This window comes from Tauraco erythrolophus, chromosome 8 (genome assembly GCF_009769465.1).
Source record: "Tauraco erythrolophus isolate bTauEry1 chromosome 8, bTauEry1.pri, whole genome shotgun sequence".
Classification (NCBI taxonomy): domain Eukaryota; kingdom Metazoa; phylum Chordata; class Aves; order Musophagiformes; family Musophagidae; genus Tauraco; species Tauraco erythrolophus.
In genome coordinates, this window is record NC_141472.1 from 32,062,316 (window position 1) to 32,082,456 (window position 20,141).

Here is a 20,141-nt window from a genome sequence, read left to right on the forward strand (position 1 = left end):
GGCTGTTTCAACAGTATGTTGAGAATGGCCAGATTGCTGGAGAAGATGATTCTCTTGAAAACCTCAACAGCCCAGCCTCCTCATCTGTACGCACATAGAACTCATCTGAGTGTGTAAATAAAAATAAATAATGCAGTGAAAAAATATGCAGAGTATTTTGCTGAAGTGTTTCAATTTTGGATCTGTCGTAACTAATTTAAATTTTCTGTTGGGAATTATGCAGGCAAGGGGTCAGGTTTAAGGCGTTTGTAATTTAAAGCCTTCCTGCAGCTACACCTTTTCTACTTTTATATCCTATCATGATACCTTTTTTCTGCAAAGACAGTCCCTTTTATTCTCTCTTCCTTTCGTACTTTGAAGAGAACGTTTGCTTCTCCATTGATCTGAGGTAATGAGAACAGAGTAGCTCTGGATTCTTTAAATCAGTCTAATTGGGCTTCTTTTAGAGTATAGAATATCCTTTTTCTGTGCAGGACCTTCATTTCTTTGTGCAGTCACTCCATCTCCAGCACTCAATATCTTACATGCTTTTTTTAATTAAAAAAAAAAAAAGGCAAGCAATTGTCATCCAAATGACTGTGGTCTCTATTCTCTATTCCAGGCTGATTCACGGAGGGCAGCTGTTAAATGGCTTGGCGGGGCCAACTGTGATGAATGCGGCACCATTTCTTTCCACGACATGGTTTTCTCCGGATGAACGTGCCACAGCAACAGCCATCGCATCGCTGCTCAATTATCTGGGCGCTGCTGGCGCGTTCCTAGTGGGACCTCTTGTAGTGCCATCTCCTAATGAAACATCTCACCTCCCGCTGGTATCACAGAGCAACACAGAACACGTCAAGGACCGCATTGAGGCTGTGCTGTATGCAGGTATGGTTTAACAATAAAAATAAAAATAAAAAGTATAAAAAAATCTACATAGTTTCATGCGTGTGTTTGGTACTTGTGAACCACTACCCTCTAGTGGCTGGTCCTCATAAAAGACAGTCACTGTATGATGGAAAATAATGAAGTGGTAAAGTGTTGTGCCATCAGAAGGGTTAATTTTTTCTTCCTTTTTGTGTAGGAAAGATTTAAAAATAGCCTTTTGTACAGACCAATTCCAAATTAAGTATTTCAGTTGTTTGTATCGGCTGATCTTAGGAGAGCTTACGCTTTCCGTCAGCTTCTGAACTGGTTTTTGCTTCTTGAATTTTCATTAAAAAAAATGTGTCCATGACAGGTTGGGGTTTTTCCTTTTCTTTCTGTAAGGATGGAAATCCAGTAGTTTTCAGCGTTGAATTCTTTCCTGCATTAAATCAGCCTTAATTTATGACTTGCATATGACTTTCAAATGTGATTAGATTATTAGTATTTAAGAATCTAACACTGAAATTAAAACTCAGTAGAGTTTGTTTTTAACTAAAACCATGTAAGAATTATGTGGTGAATAATGTCAATGAAATGACAACAGTTTAGTGGAAAAAAACCAGTTATAAAATTCACCTCATATAACTTAGATTTTATGTCCTTGCTCTTTTTCGTGCAATGGCTTCTATGACTCTTTATGTCACTTAACAAAAATTAACAGCAAACTTTAAGGAGAAAGAGTTTCTTAAGTGGCTTAAGAGTCTACAATCTGATTTTTAGTGGATATAAATTGCTATAGCATTAAGAGCAGCTGAACTTTACCATGTCGTGACAGTTGCACATTTGGTTGGGTTTTTCCCCCTTTATAATTGCAGCCTTTGAAATTCAGCCAGGAGTTAGCCCTAAGTGCTCCAGAAGTCTTAAAGTATATATACTGCGCAGTTTATATGCAAGTTTATGAGATTGAATGAGCTGTTTGTGATCGTTTATTCCTGGATGTTATTCTTACAGAAATTTTGTTGAGTTAATACTCCGGTTGGATGAGGACCACTTTACTGTTCATTTTAAAGAAAGTGTAGTAGAAGTTGGATCACTATTTCAGCAAGAAGTACTTTTGAGTAACCTACTTTTTACTGAACTCAAATGTATTGGAACAACAAGGAAACTTAAGTTTGGTTAAGCCTTTTCAGCGGTAAATATGATGTTAGACTCCGAGAAGCTCATGGCGGATGAAAATGGCCATTTTGAGAGAAGGAAAAGTGGAGGCAAGTCAGCTTTTATCCTGAGGAGGAAAAATCTAGTGATCAGAGAAGTGCTTTAGCTCTCCTTCTCCAGATTTTCCACAGAGAGAGAATTCTTCTGCCTAAAAGAAGTACAGTTTTGTGCCTAAAACCACTGGTTTGAGTCTGGTACCACTAGAAATGTTGCTTTTGGCAGCCCATTAGATTAACTCTCTCTTCTGTTCTCTTCTGGGAGATTTTCTAAGCATTTTCTTTAGAAACTGGGATGGACCTTGCTTGCCACCAAGGTTCAGAGGTGTGTGTTGCCTACCCCATGTCTCAGCACGGCTCTTTCTGCCTTTCTGAGCCAGCAAGGGTTTGGGAACCTGTTTGGGATCATTGGTCCTAACATAAGATGATCCTACAGCAGCTCTTCAGCTTCCTAGGAAATGTGTTTTGTGGGACATCTGTAGTTCTTACTTCATATTTGAAAGTGCTTTGAACAGAGGTGGTTCCTTTGTGCAGCTGGACTTGTGGTTGTGTCATATGGGGTGCATCTTTTCAGGAGCTATGACCCCTTTAGCTGTTCAGGCAATGAAAAAGAGCTGGTTCGTTACCGGCCTGCAGCAAATGAACGTTACCGGCCTGCAGCAAATGGCAGTGACAGTGGCAAAACGTCCAACTGGTTTAAAATTGATAGGAACTGTCAAAGAGGAGGTTGCTTTGAATCCTTGGTGGGATCTGTCCTGTCTCACTGAAGAGAGCTGAAGGAGCCAGGTCCCCACTGTCCACTTGCCCTGGGCTCTGTTATGCTGGGTAGGCTCCAGAAGTGGAAGGACGGCTGCCTCGTGGTGGGTGACTGCCTTGTGGTAGTTGTACAGCTCTGTTCACCTGCAAACCAAAAAATACCTGGTAGGTGTTGTAGGGTACTATTTGTCTCCTCAGTCAGCTGGGCAGAAAACGAAGCTCGAATTGACTTCACAGATTACTAGCAAAGGCATTACAGAACGTAGCAGAAGAAGGAGCTGGACCCAAATGTCCCACTTCCCCACTTCAAGTGTGGTCAGGCTTGGTATGACTTCTCCTTTCAGCTACTATGGGCAAGCCAGTTTCACCGGGTAAGCCTTTGCGTTCCTAACGGAGCTGTGTTTGTGATGGAGCTTGTTGCTTTTGTGTGAAGTAGCGTTAGATAAGCAGCCTCCAAAAGTTAGGTGATGACTTTTAAAAAATGGTAATGATGTGAATTGTTAACTTGGGATCAGTAGCGTGCCAAGAGTGTGCTAATTTTCCAAGGACTTAACCTCAAACATGATTGCGAAGCAATTGCTTATAAACCCGAACTGAAATTGCTCTGTTAACTGCAGTCTCTTCTGTGTTTTAATAAATTGCTGTTCCTTTATCTCAAGCGCGGACTAAGAGCTCGGCTGAATTACCACAGCCTCTTTCTGTGTCATGTGTCGCTGCACATTCTGCTTCACAGCTGAAATAGTACAGATGTAGCAAATCAGGACTGGATTGTATTTATCACCTGATAATAACACCATAAGGAAGCTGGAATTATTCTTGACTTCAGCCAGAGCTTTTAGCCATGTGCTTTCCTAAATATCAATGTAAACTCATTATTTGTTTTTAAAAAAGTGTGAGTGTGTGTGTAAAATGCCCTCGTTCTCCCTTTACATTTCAAGACAAGATAAGGAGGAGGGTTTCTGAGTTTGGGTAGGTTTTTATGCTATGAGTAGCCTATCTGAAGGAAAAAGACCTTGTATCAAGGAGTCTTGTGTCTCTGTAAACCTCTCTTTTCTGTTTAGGGCTTACACAGGCAGCAGGATGCCTACTTCCTAGGTTGAGATGCAGACATCTCTCCACTTTTACAGTCACGGGTCACTGTGGCATGGTACCTGGCTTTTGTGAAGCATTCCAAATTCACTCCTCAACAAGTCATATACATGGCTATGTCTCTGCACGCTAGTTTAGTCTGATTTGCCCAATTCTCAGTGCTTTGCGGCATCCATTGTGCTGTTGAGAAGCCGATAGCTCCTGTGGAAGAGCTCCTCTTTTGTGACTGCAGCTCAGTCTTAATATTGACCTTTCTTACCTCTTCTCTTTTGCTTACTTTTACTCCCTACTTACATTCCCAGGACAAGTTTTAGATTGTATTTTCCTTTATCTGGTCTGATAGAGTAAATGATAATGGTGATAAAGGTGTGGGTTTCCTAATGAGGAAGGAATGCAACATGTAAGAATTTGGATGTGTTTGACAGTACCTGGACTTTTGGTAAAGATGCAAGTGTGATACAGAAAGCGAAGATGGCACTAAAGACTCTTACGCTTCAATAGAGGGAGCTGCTTTAGCTTCCGAAGTGAATTCGGCTCTTTTGTTTTGTGTATGAGGGCAGTGCTTACGAGGCAAATTTGTTAGCCTGGAAAGTATAACACTGGGAAACATCAAAGCCTTGCAAGAAGGTACAACAAGGACTGCATGCTGAATTTACTAATTTAAAAAAAAATGAAATGTTACTATACTGTTCCTACTGCAGCAATTTGACTGGCAGGAATCTTGAGGCAAGCCGTAGAAGAGGCCCCAGATGGGCAGCTGTTATAAAATATTACTGTGACTTAAAAAAATGATCAACGTGTTTTACATTCTTTAGAGAAAAGACCTAGCCTTTCCCCTTATGGCATTGCAGTATAATGAAGCTAAATAATAAACACCTCGGACAATGTTTATGGTTTTCTGTGGTCACAGTCTTGTTGGCTATACCTGTCTGCAGCGTGACTCTTCCTTTAATAGATGATTAAAGTGTGCATAGGCATGTGCATATATATGCCAGTAAACCTGTATGTACACCTAGGTGCAGGAGAGGGGATAAATAGCTTTTGGCAAGCATTGCTTTCCTGTCCAGTATCACCCTGTAGTGACAGAGCATCTCATCCCTTTCTTAGATCTGGGATGATCAGTTACGGCCAGTGCTTTATTCACTGCTCATCGTCTCAAAAACAATGTACATAAAGATGGAAATTAATCTGTTTTCTGGAGAACAGAGGAGATACAGTGACAAGGTCTGGTTAAAAGTGCCCTTGACCCTCGAAACATGCAATTAGACCACAGCAAGAAAAAGAGACACTACATAATTCAAAATGAATCCTTTAGTATTTGATCGCGAAGAATAGCGTTGTCACATTCCCAGTATGCCTTCAAAAGAAATTTAGTGTAGATTTTTTTCCCCTATACCGAATAGAAGCATTCTTTTCCCTTTTCCATCTCCAGCTGATCCATTTAGAGTCCAAGTGTTATTTACTTTTCAGTTTCCTGAATTTATTTTCTTCTGGTTTAGCAGAAGAGCTGGCAAAGTGCCATGTTCATATTGATTTATTAAAAAAGAGAAGAAAAAAAGAAAATGAACTCAATTGAGTATCCAGCTCTGCTGGAATTTATTTGTGGTGTCAGTGAACACTCCTTTGTTATAAGATCACAAGTTCTTTTAAGATAACATGCTTCAGCTATACATTTTTCTCTCTAGCAGCAAAGAATCTTATTTTTAAAGGGGATAGGAGAAATATTGGGATCGAGGACTGTGGAAAACATGATATACATTGTAAAAGGCCTGTAAATCAAATTAATTAGATTGACTGGGTAGAGTTGTTTTTCCTCAGAATGTCTGATCCTGGGGCTTGCTGACTATTTTCTGTGAAGTGCTTACCACTTGGCAAGTTCAGGTCCAAATTCCTACTATGGAATTTTTCAAAGATCTAGAATACCTGCTCCTGAACAAGAGGAGGATCTGCAAACAGCTATATTCTTTCCATTTTCTCCCTATTACCTGTGCTCCCTCTGTTCTTGAGCCATGGCTGCTCCTACACTTTTCTCTTTATATTCTATTGCCATGTAATACAGTTTGTGTCCGAGATGCTGCCTTGCTTGACCTTTCCTTTGCCCTCACCATCCTGTGCGCTGAGTAGCTGTTGTTCCATGCCCTGGGGCCTCCCCAGTCCCATCTGTTTAAAGTCTCCAGCCCGCTGTTACCTGCACTGTGTTACTTCCATCACGAGGAAACGTGGCCAAATCTCCGTAGTACAGTTCTCTCTAAAGATAAAATGCAAAAGCCTTCCTTTTGCTTCACTGAGCTCCCCGTGTGTCAGCCTGGTTCTCTGCAGCTCTTGTCACTGGAATGGACTGCTGGTATTTCTCCATCTCATTGATTCTCCGTCTCAATCTGAAATCTTGCTTGGGGAGGAAAAAATAAATTCTCCTTCAGGTTACAGAGTTGTGTTGTTGGGAGCAGTAAAGCGCTTGTGGTGGATTTATGTATCAGAGGCTGGCTGATAACAATGCTGTACCAAAATAAGTCTTTTGATGCTAACATCTGTTCTTGGTTTTGTTTTTCTTTGCCCTCTCGTTTAGAATTTGGAATGGTTTCCCTGATATTTTCAGCAGCGTTGGCCTACTTCCCCTCGCGCCCTCCGTTCCCTCCCAGCGTGGCTGCAGCGAGTCAACGGCTCAGCTACAGGAGGAGTTTCTGCAGACTCTTAAGGTAGGTCCTCATTGAGTTTCTGCTTCAAAGCAGATCAGCACCTAAATAAATAAAAACAAGCGTGTTTTAATCTTCTCATTGAGCAAACAAGTTGGTTTGTAGTGCTTTTAAACAAAATAAAATAAAATATTAATGCTGAGACATAAAAGGATGCTAACTGCGAAAAAGCAGACATTAAATTTTAAATCGTTTGATGTATCTTAAGCCTTCATGACAGAGTCCTTCAGCACCAACACTGCTTTAGTCATCCTGTTAGCACGGCTTTTCTTACGCAATGCTTCTGTTACATCAGGCTGTACAAGATTGTTAACAGTGTGCGTACTGCTAGATGTGAGATAACAATTAACAACACTGGACTTAACTAGCTAATAAGCTGCTTTCTTCCATGCTTATTATATTGGAATGAATTTGGGATTTGCTTGTCATTCAAAGGAGTATTCAGCTGCTTTCATTCAACTGTGGAAGCAGTGAATGAACTATCTGAAACCATAATATGATCTATTAAATCTCATTAATTGTATTTTAAAATATGTAGTGGGAATAGGATAAGCGTCCCCAGATGTGTTTCTGGACAGGTTCAAGGGTGAGTTAGTTTCCTTTAAATTTTTGGGTTTAAAAAAAAAAATATAAAGAAAGTGACATCCCCAGCTTTGCAACTTCTCCCACTTGGGCTCTTGTGGTAAGACATAGTCCCACCTCCCCCAGTGTTTGCAGAATGTCTTGTGTAATGGTAATCTGATCTCAGAGAACAGCTAAAGCAACTGTAATATTAATTCTGAATGATTGTGAAGGCCTGCGCCCTGTACGTGATACTGTGCACAGATGAACTTTGTGGGGCAAAGAACCACTCCCGGGGTGTGGAGTGTGGCTGACTTCACTGGGGAACTTCAGACTCTTGCTGCAATGTTTTTTTGGGTGATGTCGTGACAGGAGCTGAATCTGCGTACAAAGGGCTGCTTGAAACTTGATAATTGTGGAGCTTTAGGCATTGAGTTATTACAGACCTGTTGTGGGCTGTACTTTCTGAAAGTGTATTTAGAGCCAGCAAAAACAACTCATTCCTTGTTGTCATTGGTATTTTTCTTTTGGAGGCTTTTGTTTCAGTTTGGGGGAGTAAATAGCTGACAAGATGCTTAATTCTGTGCGTTCATCCTGGAGCAGGCTGGCAGTTGGGAGAAGGTGTGAGTACGGCTGAGTGGTTAGTCTACAAAGTGACCTACTCAGGATATTAAAAAATTGCAATTCCCATAAGGACACTTAGCACACACAATAATGCTGTTATGCACCCAAGCTGGTGTGTGGTGAGACCCTGCCTGAGGGCTGTGTTGTAAAAATGTTGCTGTTGAACAAAAATCCAAACAGCAACCGACTCCTCAGGTGAAATATAAAATTTCTGTTGACAGTACTCCATTTGGGAGCTTTATAACCATTAGATTCCTTGTTCAAAGTGTTGTAAACAGTGAACCTGAGATACTTGTTAAGGTCAGGAGGTAAACAGCAAAGCTGGTTTATTATTCACAATCAATGAAACTTCAAAAAACAAACTGGATGCTTAAATAATGAGCATAGTTTGAGAACCAAAAGGTTTTTTAAAATGCAGCCAGGTAGATCATTATATCTCCCTTCCCTCCAGTCTTTATGCGTTCTTCCATGCTACCCCTTATCAAAGGCAGTTCTTCATTCCTCTGTACATGAACCAATCAACAGTTCATCGTTAAACCCACTTATGTTTTGGAACCTTTCAGCAACAATCCGTCAAGCAAGGGGGTTTTATAAAGGAAAGTGGTATCTGCTATGCTTCAAGAGAAATCCGTCATCCGGTTCGTTAGGCTTCTAAGCTCTATTGCCTGTCTAATCTAGGCTTCATAATTCTTGGCACAGAGAGCCTTTCTTTTGACTTCATGTTGTAGACTGAAGGTAATCAGCTGATGAGTACCAGGGAATCATGATTTCCCCTTATTGCGGACTTACCCTCTGGTATAAGAACTGTGTGTTAAGGCATTTAGGACGTGTGTGAGCTGGTGGGTGGACCCAACTGTACACCAAAAAACACATATGGGAATTGAGATGTTCATCATTTCCCTCTTCTTTTCTCAAGGCTGCGGTTTTGTTAATTCAAAATAACGCTGTGTAGCATAACTTGACCATTGAAGTCATTGACCTTTTTCCTTGGACGCCAAAGGGATCTATCACATCCTTGCAACTCCCACACTCCTTCATGCCTTCAGGCCCTTGAGCAGTCATCTTCATGAGCTGCTTCATGCAGAGCTGTATTATATGTATCTTCTTAGAGTCAACCATCCCCTGTAGGCCGTTTTTTGGGGACTTGCTTAGGAACTTGGTTCTTCGTCCTGATTCAGAGGATTCCTGCTTCTGACAGATTATAGCAATTAGCTGATCTCTGGTTATCTCCTGATACCAACTCTCTCAGCCTGCAGTGGGAGACGACAGATTAGTCATGGTTTGGGAGCTAAGCCCAAGTCTTTTAACAGTCTATCACACACTGCGACAAGTGTAGTTTGAATTTCCATTAGAAAAAGTACCCTTTCTCAGTTTCTTGGGTGAAGCAAATATGACGTGTTTTTTTTTTCCTCTCCTTCTTCAGAATATGCCACAAATTTCCATGGAAAAAAATCTAATATAATTAAATAGTTGATAAGTCTTAATATCTGCATTAAGAAAACGTGTCATAGTTTTTACTTTGAAGTAATTAGGTGCTTTTAGCTGGTTACATGCCTTTTATATTTTCAAAGAACTATGTAAGCAATTTTCAAATTTTGTAACAGGATTTTTGTGTATCATTATTTCTTTAATGACACTTTCATATGACATCACCATCCAGTGATTGAAGCTGCTCAGAGTGTGCCTGGTGTTAACAGGCGCTGTCAGTTATTCTGAAAATGGTGACTGACTTTGATGGGGCTCCCCTCTGAACCAGCCTGTCTTACAGATTCTAGTCATGTTAAGTAGGTTTCTGAAAAAAACAGAAGAAAACGCCAATTCATATTCCAGCAGAATGGTTTAACAGAGGCTATTGCTGATGTCCTGTCATAAGGACTGATACGATGGGAAACAGTATGGGTTCACCAACTGATGGTGTGACAGACAGCAGGTTTTTCTATTCTCAGTGGAGCAATTGCAAAATGGCAAAAACAAATACAAGCGACTGGAGCCATGAAAAGCAGAGCTGCTACTTAAGATGTATGTTTCAAATAGCTTTAGCAGGTAATGTAGCCAGCGCTAGCTGTTGCTGGACAAGGGAGCAGAATGACATCTGGTCATCCGTGCTGCTTTGTCACTGTCATCTGCCCTTTCTCCTGGCCACCTTCCTTATTCTGGAGACCAGGCAGAGTGGCAGCCTCTGTCACTGGAGGATGTCATGATGCAGATCTGGTTCTCTAGTATTGGTACGTGGCACAGAGCAGCTATTCCATGTGCCAGTCTGTCTCTTCGCCTGAGTTACAGAAGACAAAATACACCACAGGAGATGTTGGTCAAGTAAGTTACCAAGTACTCACCTCCTCAAAAATAGCTCTTTAATGAAGACAAGGTTCAGATAGCCAATGATCTTGAATATAGGGCAAGTGTTATTTTGGAAGAGTGCTTTCAGACTTGCTCCCTCTTCACAATCTATGACATGGCTGTATAATGTCCATGCAAAATGGACACTTGCTCTTTTATTTTATTCTACAGATGTTGAATTAGCTTTTACATGGATAGTATTAAATAGCGTCAGAAAACCTGCCTTAAGAGATGCCAAGATGATACAAGATAGACTAGGGTAAGAGTGTGACATTCTTGAGAGAGGAAGAAAAGTTGTCAGGTAGACAGCAAACACTTCAGCATTCAGAGAAATATAAGCAGTGTGTGGAAGAGCTGAAAGCTTGGGAGTTGTTTTTCTTTGCATTAAAAAATAAATCTGACATGAATGATAGTGAAAGAGGAGGATATGTTCATGTGATAGAAATGTGTTATTCAAGAGGAGGATGTGTGAAAAAGAACAGTGCAAAGAAACGCTGGCTGGTGTGCTGTGCATGGATCTTCTCGGGGAGTAAAACAGTGTAAGCTGCAAACCTCTGAATGTTTTGGAGAGTATTTGAAGCTCTTTCTCTCCCTCTTGGCTTTCGTAACTGTGTGCTGTCAAATTACCGCTGCATGCCAAGGAACTGGTACTGATCAGGATCAATTTTATGTAAATTGTTTGGGAATGGGGGGAGCTACATTTTGTGGTTACACAGTTATCCCATGGGATAACCTTGGAATCACTGTAAAATCTCTTTAAAATATCACTGTTGCGGAGTCCAAAGTATATTTTCTGGTTTTATTTCCAATTCAAAAGACTTTTTTAGGAAAAGTTGGGTGTCTCTTAGCAAAGATTTCGCATTTGCTTTCGGTTATGGTGGGTGGGTGGGGGAAATTGGTGGTGGTATTTGTCTGCCCACTCTCCTGTTTAGCTGTGTACAATGAAGCTTTGACTGCTTCATCTTCACTGAATACTAAAGGTTGAATAATTTTAATTGGGAGGAAAAAGCAAACACATTTACTGTTTAGAGCAGAATATTATACTTGTCTCTGTTTTTTGACAGCTCGAACTGTCAAAATTTTCAACTCTTACAACTGTACCCATCTCATTCCCAGAGCTCTCCCTACCTTTCACCAAAATAAAGGGAAGTAAAAAAGTTGTGTGGGTTTTTTTTTTTTAAAAAAAGGACAGTTCAAAAAGTATGAATCTCTGATTTTATTCTTGGAATATGCTTTTTGTCATTTAAATTAGTGCTTATTGTTCCTAACATACACTTCAGCTAGGTAGGTTGCCCATGCAAATGCGTGGAAGAATTGCATGTGGAAATGAGAAACACATGAGCCCAGCATGTTACAAAAATCTTTGAACTACATGGAGAGACTGATATTTTTTTTATTATTATTATCACAGTGCTAAGGCAGCAACATCTCAGCACTGGAATTTGAGTGGCATGGCCGGATACCTTCCTTGTTTTTCCTGGCTCACTTTTTCAGACCTCTGCTGTTTTTCTTGATGGGCAGAATATAGATTCTGGGATGTCCTTTACTCTAGCAGCCAATCTTGGTGCAATTTCTAGTATAAGCTGCGGCTAATTGCGTATGTTTTGTCTTCACAGCAATTTCCGATTCTTGATGATTGCTTTAGCCTATGCCATACCACTGGGTGTTTTCTCTGGCTGGTCCGGTGTTTTGGATTTGATATTAACGCCAATTCACGTAAGCCAAGTAAGTATCTCCTGACTGATAATCAGCAGTTATTTTGTAAGTGGCATGGGGTGTTTTTTTTGCGCTAGCATACAATTTTGTCAAGTTTTTATGTTTAAGCTGCTATTAATACATTTGGACCACTTTTCTCCAGAAATTTTAAACAAAATAAACTGTAGCTTTAGCACCCTAACCTGTCACAATTCTCCCTGCTGACTCTCCACTAGCGGTGAGTGTTTTCAGAACTGTACGCACCTTTTGACAAGAAGGAAGAGGCAGGTAAAAAAATGGGAGTATTGCTGGCTGCTGCACCTTTAGTAAAAGAAAATAATGTTTACCAGGTGGAAAAGATGAAGTGAGAAAAAAAGGATTTCTAAGCCCCTGATAGAGTATTATAAAAATCCAGAGGACATTACTCAGATTCTATAAAGAAAGGTCACATTTAGCGCATGGGTTACTTAGTCATACTTTCTTTTAGTGAATTAATTTCCATTTGAGTATCCTAGAAAAAGTCTTGCGCTTCAAGTTGTTAGTGGGGGCTGTTACTAGCAGTTTGGAGCTCCTGCACACTGTTTGTTTTGAAAGTAACATCATCTTATTTTCTCAGCTTTAACACATTTCTCTATACTTTGTTTTGTTTTGTTTTTTTTTTTCCTGTCAGGTAGATGCAGGCTGGATTGGATTTTGGTCTATAGTTGGAGGTTGTGTTGTTGGCATAGCAATGGCAAGGTAGGAATAATTACATGTCCTTCTCTGTTTCTTCAACCGTGATTGTCTTTTAGCTTATTCTCTTAATAACATAACTTATTTTCCCTCATCTTTTAGAAACTTCAAATGAAAAATACATTCTGGGGTTACGATGTGCTTCTTGTAGAGCAATAATTCGTGTATTCTGTGTTAGTGGTTGCTGAAGGGTAGAGAGTTCTACATGTGTATACCTCAGTTTGGCAAGTCATACTGTTACTCCTGACAAGTACTTCCTGTATGCTCCTTTTAAACACAGTCCTTGTGAATTCAGCTGCCTGGTATGAGGGAGAACTCATTGTAGCACATTTGGAAGGCATTGAGGAAATTAGTGTCTGTCTCCTTCCATCAACACTTTTGGGCATATTGATTCCCAAAGGAATATCGGGAATGTAGCACAAGCAGCCTACCCACAGTAATGTTATGTTCCTCCACAGAGGAATTAGTCTAGGCTCGTTTTGGCCAGCTTACTGGATTCCTATATGGCCTAGCTATTTTTTGCTGTACCAGTATGGGTGTACCTACGCTTTTTATATATCCAACTGTAGTGCTCACTGGCCATCCTGAATGCTGATGACATGGGGAGCATAAAAACAAGAAATGGATTGCCCTTCCAAATGCTGCTTGTTCTTTGTTGAGATCCTCTTTAAAGAAGGGGGTGGGAGGAGAGAGAAAAAGTCTTTCAGGAGGTACTTGAGCAGTGAGTTTATAAAACTGATTAAAACCAATCGCATGTTCCCCTCGCATCAGGATAACTAAGCGTTGTCCTGGATTCTCTGTCTGCTCTTTAGACTCCAGTTCTGCAATGAGTTTAGCAAAAGTGCAGGGGTCTGTCATCATTGCAGTTATTATGGGATTGCGGACCCAGAGAGGCGTCTTTTTAGGAAAGAAATTGAAGCGCTTTCTTTTTTCACTTGCTGTGCATCATCAGAGTACACAATGCATAAAGAAATGAGAGGTTTCTCATCCTGCCGTTTTGCAGGCTGCCTAGCAACTGCGATGGAGGGAGAGGAAAAACTCCTGACCTGGGGAAAAGAAACACACTTCCCTCCTGTCCACTCCAGATGTGGGCCAAAAGACTTAATCTACTGAAACAGTGTTCCCATCCTGATTTCCTGTAAAAGGAGTTGCTTTTGATTAGCTAAGCTTAGATAGGAGACTTCCTCACTTAAGAAAAGTAGATGTTTAAAACCAACTGCTGTAAACAGCACAGACACCGTAGCAGGTTAGATACTGAAGCAGGTAGTGTGCCAGTTTTATCTTTTTCATCATGAGTTAATCTCTGGTATATTTGCAACATTTCAATAGTGGAGGGGCACCCTTAGCAGCTCACTTAACTTTGTTAGGAGAGAATCTGCTGACTCAATTCCAACATGCAAATCTCAATCTTTATGGTAGATTAATTTATTGAATATATTGCCTGGCTTAAGTTTCAGGAAATGCTGGCAGTCTCTTTAACTGCTTCAGAATTGATTTCAAACCTTGTTGAATACCAGTATTTTGTGGCATTCAGAGCTTTGCTTTTGAGTAAATTAAAAAAATACTAACAGTCTGTCTCCAAATATGTCTTTCTAACTTGGGCAATACACAGTTCAAATGGGAGGGTTTGCATACAGAAAGGGAGGGAGGAGGTGATTTGTCACTCCTGATGGATGACTCTCCCTCCTAGGCCTATTCAGCATTTATCTGTGTAGAGTTGAATCAATGACGAGTCTGACTGTAATCTGCTGAAAGTTGTAATTAGGAAAATTAAGTAATGATTCTTGTCAAGGCTGACAAGTTGATGTATTTCAGTGTCAGAACTGTGATTTGCCAAGCAAGCAGCTCTCTCCTTTAACCACCTCTCAAGAAGCTGTTGGGTTTTGGGTGGGATTTTTTTCCCCTGTTTTTTTTTTTTCTGCTAATTTATCAAAGGAAAATCGGTGCAGTTTAGAAATTCACTCCTCACATTTTTGTCAATGCAGATTCTACCATTTAGAACTGTAACAACCTGAGCCTTGCCCTGGAGCATTTGGTGCTGCACATCACAGTAGATGTTAAATCATCTATGTTTAAAGTAATGCCCAGTTTGGAAATTTGATTTTCAAAATGGTGCAAGTTTTCCTCAGCACAATACATAAATCCTCCTGCTCTCCACCCACTGCTGTCCTGATAGCCAGAACTTAGATATGTTTAGCTAATTTGTGTGATACATCTTTATAATTGAAAAGCCTGGGCTATTTTGGGCAGCTGGCAGGTGCTCTACCCTTTGCTGGCAGCTTTCAAATGATACTGGTTTGAAGAACAGCAGCGTCAGAGAGTGACATTCATATCATTGCATGGAAACATAAATCTATTCCCTTCCCTTCCCCCCCATTTTCTGATGATCATAGATATTTCTGAGGTTTTGTTCTCTACAGCTCAGTTTTTCTTCCTGCTTTTAACCTGTAGTGTGGTAAAAACGCTGAAACTTTATGACATGGTGGTAATTTCCTTAGCAACAGACAGTGCTGTCAGCAACACAGGTTTGTGATTTTAACTGTAGGATCCAGCCTAGGGCTGGATTTGCTGCGTTGCAGGAGACTGTTACCAGCAGTAGGCTCAGAAGTCTGTGTCTGGGTAAGTACATACATGCTCTCCTGGTATGCCTACTTTTTTAGCAGCTGCAGACATCCCCTGACATGATAGATGCTGAAGAAGGATTTAAACAGAACAACGGGTTTTGAAAGCGGATACTGGGGTCAGAGGATAAAAATAATTTCTCTCATTTTTTGATTGAAACAAGTATTCTGAAGAGTCAACAAGATTTAAAGTCATCTTTATTATCCTTTAAACAGACAAGCAGCAAAAGCCCCTCGATTACCAAGTTCAGGCTAGTTTGCTATGTCATTTTTTCCCATTATTTCTGTTGCTGACTGAATTCAGTAGCTGCATAAACCTTTCAGTTTGTATTTGATCCTTCTGGAGTTCTGTGATATCTGAGAGCTCCTTGGAGCACGCTGCTACCACTGCTATCCAAACCAGGATCTTTATGTCAAAAAGAGTTGCAACTGCTCAGTAAAGGTAGGTGTTTGCTCCACTTATCTGGAATGGTTTAACTGCATATTGTCCTCCCACTCCCTCATATCCCTGGTGATAGGATAGAGATGGAGGACTGCCTAGAGATCCCTCCCTGAAGGCTGGTATTTCTCACACTGCGTTTCATTAGATGGGATATACATAGCTGCTTTTGCTTGTAAGGAGAGGGAATAATGATGTTTGCCGGCAGGCAAAGCGGAGAGTTTCTGTGGAAGAAGCCAAAAGTTTGTACTTTGAGATGCTTCTGAGAAGCTTTTAAAATTACTGATTTTGACCCCAGCGATCCCAAAGAATAATTAAAGAAACTGACAAACCACTGAGAAGTGGTGATCCTGATTGCTGGATATGGATTGTCAGAAACAACAGTAGCAGCTAACCTCTGACTATCAGAGATTAATGCATAAGCCACTTCAACACTGCAGTCATAAACTTTGAAGATTATATGCAGCATTGATCTTCCTCTACTGCTTATTGAATTACTCACTGCTAAATTCAATGTGGAATTAAAGCACAGAGAGAATCAAAATAAGAGGAAAGAAGTGGGGTTTTTTTGTGAGTTTTTTTGTTTTGTTTTGTTTTTTCCTGCTTGCATTATGTGTACATCTCTTATGGTGTATGTAGAGCTAGGCTTCCCAGTTCTCATAATGTTGGTAGCATTATCTGTTTTATCAAGTAAGCTATATGGCTGTAAAGTGATCTTTGTTAGGGGAGAGAAGGCAGTTAGCTGACAGATGGGACAGATTTTATCATGTACTAACCCAGGTGGGTTGTGCCGCTGTTAGCCTCATCGAGGTGGGAGGCTGTGAGGGCAGAAGACATTCTTTAGACATACATACCTAACCAATCTGGCACAAAATCACATCTCCTAAGCAGGACATTAGAGAAAATTACTAGTGGATAAATGACATTGCCTTTTCTAATATATCTTTTTTAGTAGCTGTGTTGAAATCCCTTTTGAAAAGAGCAGTTGCACTGATAATTATGCCATGCGGGCGCTGCTCAAATGCCTTCCTTCTCTTTGAAAGAAAAAGAAGAAAAGATGAAAAAAGCAATTGTACCATCAGGTGGTATAAAGATGGTATTTCCCTCTGTGTAACAGTCAGACTGCCCAAGGACTTGTGGGGTTGTCCTCCCCCAGGCTGTCAGCAGGGCATGTGTGTAGGAGAGGAGTGGAACCGAGCTCTTAGTTTCTGGAATATTTCAACCCAAAACAGCCACTGGCAGTGATCGCCTGCGTAAAGAGTTCCTCCTTTGCCTGAGCCACCGAGAGCTTCATCGCCAACGCATCCAAGGGTTCAGAAGCTGTTCCTTGTCGTCTTCGATCTAGGGATTATGGTGTTTGGAGTTTTGTCATTTCCCACAGGAATGAATCTTGACACTTAACTATGTCTTGAATGAAATGCAACAGCCTCCTCATATGCTAATTGGGCGCTGTGTCTGCCAAGGGAGACTGGCAAACACTGACAAAACAGCGATGTGAGTAGTGGTGTGATGTTGTGTTGTGTCCAACAAATGCAGAAGAAAAAAAATAAGCCTTCCTGTATACCAAGTGTTTTCAGTTGATGCCTTGAGAATTGTTCTAGTTTGGTTATTATTTTGTGACAGCTAAAAAATCCATGGCTCTTCAGCTTGACAGCTGGAAATACCACCATTCTATCAAAACGCCTTTTTTTTATTTCTGAAAATGAGAAACGATTTTTAAATTGTTTTTATAGTCTCCACAATATTTAATGAGAATATACTGAATTAGTTATCAAGTATCATCATATTTAAATAATACGAAAATCAGCATCTGTACTGCTCTGATCTGTGCTTTTATTTTAGATTTGCAGACTTCATCAGGGGCATGCTGAAGTTTATACTACTGCTGCTTTTATCTGGAGCAACGTTAGCATCGACTTGGTTCACTCTCACCTGTCTAACTAGTGTCACTCATCTGCCTTTAACCACAGGTATCGGCAGTTACTTTAATTCCTGTTATTTGTAACTGGTATTGCAGACAAATATTTGCTATCTTAAATTGACTATATTATAACCTGGTTTGATGTCTTTAGTAATACAGTAGTTTTACTAAGACAAAAAAAATATTTAGAAAAGCTACTGAATCTGAAATCTCTTTACTGGGTTTGAATAACTTTATAAAAAGATTGAAAACTAACAAAACCCAATAGTAAGAACCCAGGATATACATTTAAAATTGATTTTTGGGACTGAGTGTTTTGAAATAACAGAAGTGAGAAATAAACCAAGAGAAATCAGATGAATGGGCATGGCATTGCATATAAGAAACAGTAACACCTCTGGGAATTTAGGGTTTTGAAACTTACATTAATTATTGGAAACACATGGTGCAATTCAAACCAAGATGACCCATGGTATTTTCAGCCATCTAGATCTATCCCTGCACTGTGCTGTCCTCTTTTTTGCACCTGCATGCAGGTTCAGGGAACTCTTCCAGCCCAAAATTAACTCAGCCTATGCCTCAAAGATGGGAAAAAAGCTATTGGCAGGAGTGGGGGAAGAGCTCAGAGCTGCCAGTGAGCAGTACCCTTGGCTGAACATTAGCTCTGCTTAGTTCTCAAAAATCTGTCCTTCACCTTCCTGTCTGCACCGAAGCATTGGTCCACCTGTGATTCCAAGACCTTCAACAGAGTAATGAGTTACAGTAAAACTAAGCCACTGAGATTTAAAAAAATACTTATTTATAATCCATTTTAAAGAAAGTACCATCTTTGTTATAGGCAAGTTTATGTGTTATAGGAGAAATGAAAATTGTTTTTTTCCCGTTTTTAATAAAGAGCTTGGTGTGGACAGTAGTGTATGAAATATTGTTTTACTCAAATTAACTTTGAGTTTCAGTAAGTGTCCTTGGTGCATTGTGTATGTCACAACTATAAACTAGAGTGGGTACAGCAAATTGAAATACATGATCAATTCAAGAGAAACACCATCTGGATGGATAGGTCAAATTTGTGATTTATCTTGAAATTTCAACTTTTTTTAAAAAAAATCTTAAATAAAATGTAATTAAATCAATAAAAAAAATCAAATTTCATGGTGGTTATTGTCATACCAAAGGACTAGAGTTTCCTTTCCTATCAAATTTAAAGTAAATGCAATAAAAGCTTATTTCTTGTGCTTGCCTGCCTCATCACTACAAGCCTGCAGTAATGTAAATTTTCACAGTAACTCTATCCTCCGAATTGATACAACAAGCCAAACACATAAATGTCCCTTCAAGTCTATGCATAAGAATGAAGTGGAGAGGTTTCAAGAGGAGAAAATTATTACGTATGCACTCACCAATGATCCAAAACAAAACGGATGGAGCTCTGTCTCTGATTTTATTTTCTTTTTTGTAAAGAACTAAGCATGCAGCATAGGTTCTAGAAGAATTCTTACTTGTTTATAGCATGCAGGTGCATTATGGTGGTTTTTTTGGAAAGGTGATCCACTGTCAGGACATGGAAGTACTGAAGATATTTGGGGTTTGATACAAAGCGTCCTAAACTAATATCCTTTGATAAAAATAGGGATTGGGTTGTTCTTTTCATGCAGTTATCATTTCTTTTAAATGGATGATTCCTTAGATTGAGTTGTAAATTATATTTTAGAGTTTTCTGTCTGTGCTGTTCTTACAGATGTCACTGTAAATGTTGAACCCTTTTCTATAAAACACAAGATTGTTTTGAATAAAAATGCCAGCAATATGGTGTATGCCTCAAAGAAGGCAATCTAAAGCATCAGAGCCTAATGTGCAGCCACCAGATAAGATATCTTTTTACTTCTGTGGCATAATGTTTAAACTTCATAGATAGGCGGAGGGAGTTTCGTATCAGCCTTTTCTCGTTAAAGTTCCCATAAAATAATGTAATGCGCCTGTTCAATTTAGATCCTCGTACACAGAAAAGCAGTGCTGTATCTTTATGAAATATGCTGTTATGGATGAAGACACACAAGCTATTTAAGCTAATTTATAGGACTTCATGCTAGATTATTCCTTGATGTAATGATGCAACATGATGATGACCTCTGAATTCCACAGTAATTGGGAGAAACAGTACATTTGAATTGATTTGGATGAACTTCTGGGGTTTTTTCTTCTTTAATTAAAAGTTTGAGATGTAGGTTATATCAGAGTATAAATGTAGGAGGTGAAAGGCCGTTGGCTGGCAGCTTTGAGAAGTGATTTGAGGTAGCTTGTTAAGGTGGAAGTCACTCTGCATACTCAGTGGACCACTCTTGGCAGTGGACTTCCAGGTAGTTAATGCTCTGTGCGTTTTTGTAGAGCTGGAAGATGTGCGAAACAAAACCCCCATCATTGTGGGGTTGTTTTTTGTTTTGTTTTGTTTTGGAGGTTTTTTTAGGTAGTAGTAGAGGTATATGTAATGCTTTGTATCCCAAAGCTACTTTCTAGGTATCACTGGACACTTGTAAAGCAGGGATTGTTGTGTTATTGAGGGCAACAAGGTTTAATGTTGCCAGAAGGTTAATAGGCTCCTCAACTTCTTCC

At 39.9% G+C, this 20,141-nt stretch overlaps 1 protein-coding gene across 1 annotated transcript in view; it reads left to right on the forward strand.

The window, feature by feature from the left end:
• Nucleotides 1-20,141, forward strand: part of SLC49A4 (solute carrier family 49 member 4) — a 64,809-nt gene that overhangs the window by 32,246 nt on the left and 12,422 nt on the right. The window contains exons 3-7 of the mRNA XM_086615751.1: nt 602-870; nt 6,472-6,601; nt 11,740-11,848; nt 12,489-12,556; nt 17,453-17,580. Of these exons, the coding sequence (XP_086471877.1) occupies nt 602-870; nt 6,472-6,601; nt 11,740-11,848; nt 12,489-12,556; nt 17,453-17,580 (704 nt within the window). The remainder of the gene's footprint in view (nt 1-601; nt 871-6,471; nt 6,602-11,739; nt 11,849-12,488; nt 12,557-17,452; nt 17,581-20,141) is intronic.